This window comes from Dipteris shenzhenensis, chromosome 31 (genome assembly GCF_047967505.1).
Source record: "Dipteris shenzhenensis isolate YYH24624 ecotype China chromosome 31, Dip_SZ_1.0, whole genome shotgun sequence".
Taxonomy (NCBI): domain Eukaryota; kingdom Viridiplantae; phylum Streptophyta; class Polypodiopsida; order Gleicheniales; family Dipteridaceae; genus Dipteris; species Dipteris shenzhenensis.
The window spans coordinates 8,368,377-8,375,875 of record NC_141626.1 but is presented as its reverse complement, the minus strand read 5'-3'; the positions used below and the strand labels follow the sequence as shown (position 1 = coordinate 8,375,875).

General features: G+C 44.0%; 1 protein-coding gene across 1 annotated transcript; it reads right to left on the bottom strand.

Annotated features, from left to right (window-relative positions):
• Window positions 1-3,103: 3,103 nt before the first annotated feature.
• On the bottom strand, window positions 3,104-4,970 carry LOC147880990 (large ribosomal subunit protein bL19c-like). The gene is made up of 5 exons (XM_087369786.1): window positions 4,813-4,970; window positions 4,271-4,609; window positions 3,983-4,069; window positions 3,619-3,752; window positions 3,104-3,510 (listed from the first exon to the last, which is right to left on the bottom strand). The coding sequence occupies exons 1-5, from the start codon at window positions 4,834-4,836 to the stop codon at window positions 3,405-3,407; spliced, it is 690 nt and encodes a 229-aa protein (XP_087225912.1). The 5' UTR covers window positions 4,837-4,970; the 3' UTR covers window positions 3,104-3,404.
• Window positions 4,971-7,499: the final 2,529 nt, after the last annotated feature.

Genomic DNA, 7,499 nt, shown 5'->3' with positions numbered 1-7,499 from the left:
ATGTTATATGCCTCTAATATAAAGACCTAAAAACCCTCCTGGAGCTAGACAGTGCCCAACTGGGCTATCCATACCACACTACTCAATATCTAACATATCCCCCTTGGTGCTGTGTGAACATGTTAAGGGAAAGTACATCAATCACCATGTATGGGAAATTAGATCAATCACCTTAAGAAATCAAGCGTAAGGCTTTGGTGGAAAGCTTTAAACCTTACTCTAGATAATGTCCTCGTAAAATTATCCGAAACATTGTCATGTTAGGACGAAAGATCAGGCTGATCTCTCCTGCATGTGATCTCTCTCTGACGTAGAGATAATACATCCCAACATGTATCATGCAATTACGAAACAGAGGATTTCGTGCTATTGCAATAGCACTCTAGCTGTCAGTAAGGATAGGAGTGGGTGACTGTGAAGATCCCCCAACAATCTCCTAAGCCATCCATACACACTCAACTGGTGTGAAGGCTGCCATGTACTCAGCCTCCCATGAGAAGGTGGCCACAATGGCTTACTTTTTGCTCAACCCAAGATACACATGAGCTGCCAAGAAAGAAACAGTTTCCGCTTGTGGACTACCTACCATCATAGTCACAAGCACAACCTGAATCACAGAATGCATAAACTTGAAAGTCACACCCCTTCTCATAGATCAATCCAAGATGCTGAGAGTCCTGCAAGTATCTGAAAATGCACAAAGCAGTATAAATGTGCCTAGTCTTAGGCCTGTGCATATATCTGCTCACCTGTGACACTGCAAACTGAACATCAGGAAGTGTGTTGCATTAAGTAAATGAGGCAGCCAACAGCCTGGCTGTATAGAGTGACATCAAAAGATTTACCGCCATCATACATTGACAGCTAAAGCCCAAGTTCAACCGAAGTTGAAAGTATCTTACAATTCTGCATTCTGACCCTATGTAGCAGCCCTTGTATAAACTTGGATTATTTCATGACAATGCCCTCTTCTGACTGCATAAACTGAATACCCAAGTCATAATGCTACATCTCACAGGCTTTTAGATCAGTCTTAAATTCTGCAATATGTCCTCAGTCATGCCTATAAGCAACATACCATTCATAGAAAGGATGATTATGATCAAATCCCCTTTGTCTCTCTTGACATGAGGGTACTCTCAGTTGGACTGTTCTTCAGACGATAGCTGGTTAAAGAAGTGTGTATTTTCTCATACCAAGCCCATGAAACTTCGTTCAAACATACAATGCTCTACAAGGATTACACATCTATCTTCCTGTCCAAGAGTCACAAATGCAATAGGCCTCACATAGAGGCCTATTGCAAGTCTCCATTAAGGAAAGCAGTCTTAATGTCCAACTAATGTACTTTCCAACCGAAATGAGCAAGCAATGCTATAACACACCTAATGGTTGTCATCCTCGACGTGGGAACAAGGGTATCATCATAATCTATCCCCATCTGCTGGGTATAAGCTTTAGCAACTAGCCATCATCGTTTACATGGCCTCTAACTATGCACTTGTCATCCTCAAAAATGACAGCAAAACCTCTTTTTCCAAAAGAGGAAACTAAAAGAAGACTCTTAATCCTTAGCACATAAAGTGCATCTAAAAGACACAAAGCAGTTCCATCAATTAATGACGCATTATCTTCCCAACTCCTCAATGGATGCCAACCGGAGCAGGCTGCAAATCTGCAAATAGGAATGTATCAAGATATTAAAAAATAGATGAGGTTTAAGCCACACTCAATTATGAGACTCTCTTAATCCTTAGCACATAAAGTGCATCTAAAAGACACAAAGCAGTTCCATCAATTAATGACGCATTATCTTCCCAACTCCTCAATGGATGCCAACCGGAGCAGGCTGCAAATCTGCAAATAGGAATGTATCAAGATATTAAAAAATAGATGAGGTTTAAGCCACACTCAATTATGAAACTTCATGTTTGGCATCATAATTGCACACGAGAAAAGCCATTCTTCAGCCACACTTGGAATGACTAAAATCTGTAACCAATGAGCCAGCTCTCCCTTTGCAATTATTTTCTTGCATTCACTAATGAAGTGCCCCGGCTTTTTGCTCATGGCATTTGCCCTACTCCTTGGGATTGCCTGCATTTTATTTGATGACAGAGATGAATCAGTACTGGATTGAAAATGACCTACATGAAGTTTTTCCTTGCCTTTGGCAATACTCCACGTAAGCCAGCTGCCATATTTTTCCATGTCTGGTCTTCCTACAACACCCCCACTAATTCCTAGAATGTGAGTGGTTTGGGATTACCCCTCTAGACAGGTTGAGTGGCGTGTGAAAAGAAAAGCATGCCTCTGGCAAAGAATTCAAATTGGTGAAAATGAACTGATTGTCTAGAATAACTTCATCAATAACTCACGAAGATCCTGGATCTTAATTAAGTGTTCCAACATTAATCCCCTTCATGCAACTTAATGCCATCAATTTCTCTCTTCAAATGAGAGACCCTGGCCTCCTTTTTTGCCTAGACTATGATCGCTGCATTGTCCCATGCTTGCTTTGATGTTTTTGCTGACCAGATACGAGTAATAATGAACCTCCTAACCAACAAAGCAATTAGGACATAGCTTGAGCATCTCAACCATCCCATCTTTGCTGATCAGGAGTGGGCATAACAAGTGCTCTTGGTTGTGCTTGGACAACGTAGGGCTTGCTGTCCACCATCCCATCCAGCACCTCCTTTGGATCAACACTGAATGTTGTCACCTACACAAGTATTGTCCCCTTCGACATAACTCTACAAGCTTTTAGCCACAAGGAAGTTTTCTAGGAAAGACACTTCAGAGACGACACCTGTTTTTAAGACATGCAACAAACGTCATCCTGAGTGCTCGATGGTAGGACCAGTATGGAGTCAAAAAGAAAACATTGAGACAGCATAACAGTAAGTCTAACTTTAAAGGACAATCTCAAGAGGGAAACAATCTTTGACATATTCACCCCAGTCAACCCATCCCAGCATACACAAATGATGCTAAATGTTACACTAATTTGAAATAGGAACGAATATCTCAGTATGTCAACCAGATGTAGGAACATGGCAAGAGCTTGAATATAGGTGTACTCGAAGGAGAGATGGTAAGATTAAAATTAAAAATTTTGAAAGATGTTATACCCCAAGGAGACAATCACAGGAATGAAAGATGTTATACTTTCCTCTACTACACCAAACATAGGAACATGGCAGAAGCTTTAATGCAGGTGTAAGGACCAGGACCACTTATGCAAATTTCCGACAGCAAGTAAAAGATGGCCAGAGGCTTTCCACGCCTCATCTGCACCCCGATATCGAATCTCCAAGAGATACTCTTTCCAAACTAAATACTCCACAACACTGCAAGCCACATAGGGGTAGGCAGCTTTGTATACTGACCCACAGAACATTTTACACAGTGGATAGCCTTGCAAGCTTGTGGCGCAAGTAGTAAAGCTTGGCCCTCCGGACTTTCCTACTATTGATAACTTTGATTTCTTTGATGTTGGGAGAGTACCTGCAGATCATGACGAGAGGATCTTGAAATAATTTTCCCAAGAAAAGCACGGTGCATAATTCAATACAAAGAATCAGCAAAACCCTAGTGTTCGTATTCAGTACTTACAACGGGAAGACCATCTCTACGCCCACACCAGCAATTACTCTCCGAATCCTGAATGTTGTGCTGAGACCAGCGTTGTGTTTTGCAATAACTATGCCACGTAGAAGGGACACCCTCTTTTTATTTTCAGGCACTTCCTGTAAACATAAATAGACTTCCTTAAAGAAATGCACATTCCCAGTTTAAAACAGCATCATAACTGGCACTTAAACAACTTATCTAACATTTGCGAGCTTAGAAATGAGCCTCTAGTTGTGCATGACATCATGAGTTGTAGTTTTGCAGACTGGATGCTAGACGTGGGTAATGATGCACAAAATATACCCATGCAGAGCTCTACACTTAAGACTGTTCGAAAACACATTACCACCCGCAATTGGACGATATCTCCAGTCCTGAGGTCAGGTAGCGTTTTACCCTCTGCAGCTTCTGCAATGGCCCTTCTTTTCAGCTCCTGTATTAAGCAAGATAGCACCCAACATATGAAGCTGCCGCATCATTGAAAAAAGTCCTATATGTACGTTACATTATCAAAATCCTCATAAAGCGAAAAGGTAAAAGCGACCCGTGATTGCAAAACTACTCGCCATGTGCATGAGTCCACGCCAAAATTTACTCAGGAGAATCAAGCCTTGCAAACAATCCAGTCACCCACCTCCATAATGTGATTCAAACCCCTGGTTTTCTTCACCCTAGGAGGACGGACAGCTTCGGGTTGCTGAACTTCCTCCGCTGAAATCTCTTCATCCAATGATGTCTCTTCTGTTGCCACCTCGGCCTCTGTTTCGGTTTCAGAAGGTGTCGTCACAGCCCGTGCCACTGCCGTCAAGTTGTTCCTCGCTCGAGTGATAGACCTTCCTTTACAGGCCGTCAACGTTAAGGCTCGTCCAAAAAGATCATTTGTGAGCTGAATCTCTACACGGCCGACAGAGGAAAGCCGTCGGGGATCGGCAGCTACAGTAAGAGTTCTGCCCGCCAGAGATGACGTTGCAACCTAATACATCAGTTGGCGGGTTAAATAAGAAAGAGCAAATGGGCTTGTGATTCCCGGAAAGGATGAGTAGAGAAAAAGCTGTGGGACTGAGAGGAGGGAGGGAAACAATTGCTCAAAGGAAAGCTACAAGGGAAGGTAATGGAGAAAGCAAGAGCATGGCAATAAGGGGGGGTGGAGCTGAGGAAGAGGGAGAGAAAACATACCTGGCGGAGGCAGGAACAAGCCATGGGCGAGTAACAGGCCAGTGCAAAGCGATGGCACAGTGAAGAAAAATGATGCAAACGAAGATGGTGAGGAGATGAAGAAGAAGGAGCACAAGCAAAATATTGGATAAGGTTTTCCTCAGCTTTGACACCCTCCTCCCCCCGTGTTCATACGTGCACACACGTGTGACACCTCTTTTCTATAGATCCTGTTGCCACACAACTCTCGAAACACGAATGCTTGCCTCTCCGGTCATGTCGGTTGTTATCGCAGTTACGGGCACATGTTAAAATTGAAATCCGGTAGGCAAGAGACGAAGGGTTCTTCATTCCTATTGGATATCCCCGTCGTGTCGGCCCTTGCCTGACTATGTAGTTCGTTTACATCCACCAAGCAAATTTGCATTCACCTTGCGTTAAGTATGCCAAAACTGTACCATGTGCCCAAGGTGTGAGTCTTGGAGTTGTAAAATGAAGCCTCATACATGCTAGGCAACTTTGTTGCCATGTGCTGGTACGACTACCCCATTTGGCATGCGTGATCTCCAAGGTTCCAAATCCAACAGAGGCTCTTACTGAGGATCACATTCTTTGGTTGCTAGGATGGACATTTTATAAAAGTAAAATCCTAGGAAATTCCATGCTAGATCATGCATGATCTAGCAAGCTATATAGAATTCTTGTAGATATGCTACATTTCTAGTGGAAGGAACACGAGTAAGCATTAGCTAGGAGTTGGGAGAGGCAAGTAGTGTAAGAAGAATAAGCTATTAGAAGGCTTGTTGATCCAAGGGAAGGAGAACACACAAAATTAGCAAAATTCTTCAATGTCCAGCTTAAATGAACCCGTTGTCTATGCCCAAGTAAAAGGAGCTTTGAAAATTAAACTATAGCCTAATGAATGCTTAGTTTTGTCCACCACCTCCACCTCCACTTTTCTATCCAACCTCTCCACCTCCACTTCCACTTTTCCATGCACATCTCCACTGCAACCTCCATTTTCTATCCACCATACACACCGCCACTTTCCGTCCACCATCAACGGGTGGGGTCAGTAGAGGACAAATCCTCACTGTCCAATCCCATAATCTTCATAATGGTTAATAGTGTTGCACATGGTGACCAAGTACATTACACCATTTCATACTACTCGGTTAAAATCCACCGGTTACTGTGCACAATCTCCCATTCTCACAACTGTCTGAATCACAAATGGGACTGAATCAAGGCCATTTGCTTATGTTTCATCCAAGGGCTTGCGAGGAGCACCTCCTCAGAGCCCTTAGAGCAATAATTCATCTAAGGGTTCTCAAGAGGCACTTTCAATGTCACACGAGGTCACTCATTGGTAACCATCGGTCATCGGTTCCTAGTCGAAAGCCAGAGAAACCGGATCCCACCCTTCGTTGATCATCGGTTTCCTCACTTTCCTCCAAGAATTTGGCTCCCAAGGTAGATTCCCTACCACCCCCAACTCCACTTTTCTACCCATCCTCTCCACCGCCACCTCTCCATCTCCACCTCCACTTTCCCCCCATCCACCCCCACCTCATCCTCCACTTTTTTAGCCACCTTTTTTCCACCACCTCTCAAGGCATCTCCTTTCTCCCTTTCTTCCCCCCCATTTTTTGTTCTTCTCCCCTATTTTGTGTCTTCTCCCTCCCACTTCGCCTTTCTTCCTTATTTCCTCCCATTTTCCATCTTCTCCCCCAGTTTCTATTGCCTCCTCCTTCTCCTTTCCTCTTCTTCCCCCCTATATTCTGTTTCCTTCCCTCCAATTTCCATCTTCTCCCCAATTTTTGTCGCTTCCATCTTTCATTCCCTTGTGTTCTCTACCCTCCTTTCCATTCCCTCTTTCCCTACTTCCCATTCCCTCCACCTCCCATTCTCTTCTCCCCCTGTCGTTCCCTATTTCCCCCCTTTCCGTTCGCTCCCTCTCTTTCCCCCCTTCGGTTCCCTCCTTTCCCCCTTTCATTCTCTCCCCCTTCTTCTTTCCCCCTTTACCCTCTTTCTCTCTCTACCACCCCTTCCTTCCTTTCCCTCCCCCTTCTCCTTTCCCCCTTTCTCTCTCTACCCTCATTCAATTTTCAGATGCCCATTCCATGTTTCTTCCCTCTGATGAAATTTTTTGTCCCTCCCCTCAAATAGAATTGGCCGCATCTATTGATTCTATCCACCCCGTGTTGTCCCTTCCTATAATCTCTATATGACCACCCGCCCTCCTGTCAAATCCCTTACCTCACCCCCCCTCCCCTTCCTCCCTTCGAACCCCCCCGGGGGCTCACAGCTTAGCCCACCCCCCATTCTTGCCCCAAACCCCATTGAACACCCTCACTCGCTGCTCAACCCACCCCTTATTAACTCTCTTGCTTGCCTCTTCCCTCTTGTCAAGGCCCTAACTTGGTTTTTTTGGAGCCCAAATTGAACACAGTTTGAACCTAGATTCCGCACAAGCAAAAGTCTAGTCTCTAAGATGTCATTAAGCATCTAGAATAATGGATTGATTTTGACCAATTGCTCCCACATGTTTTTCCATTTTTGGTTATAGAGATCAAAATCAAGACCTAACTTCACAATAGTCTTTACCACAACATGGCACCATTTGTGCACTTAAGGGTAGGAAGAAGGCTAAAACCCACCTATTTTTTGGAACTTTCTTATACTCTCAATGCCCTCCAATCATTTAA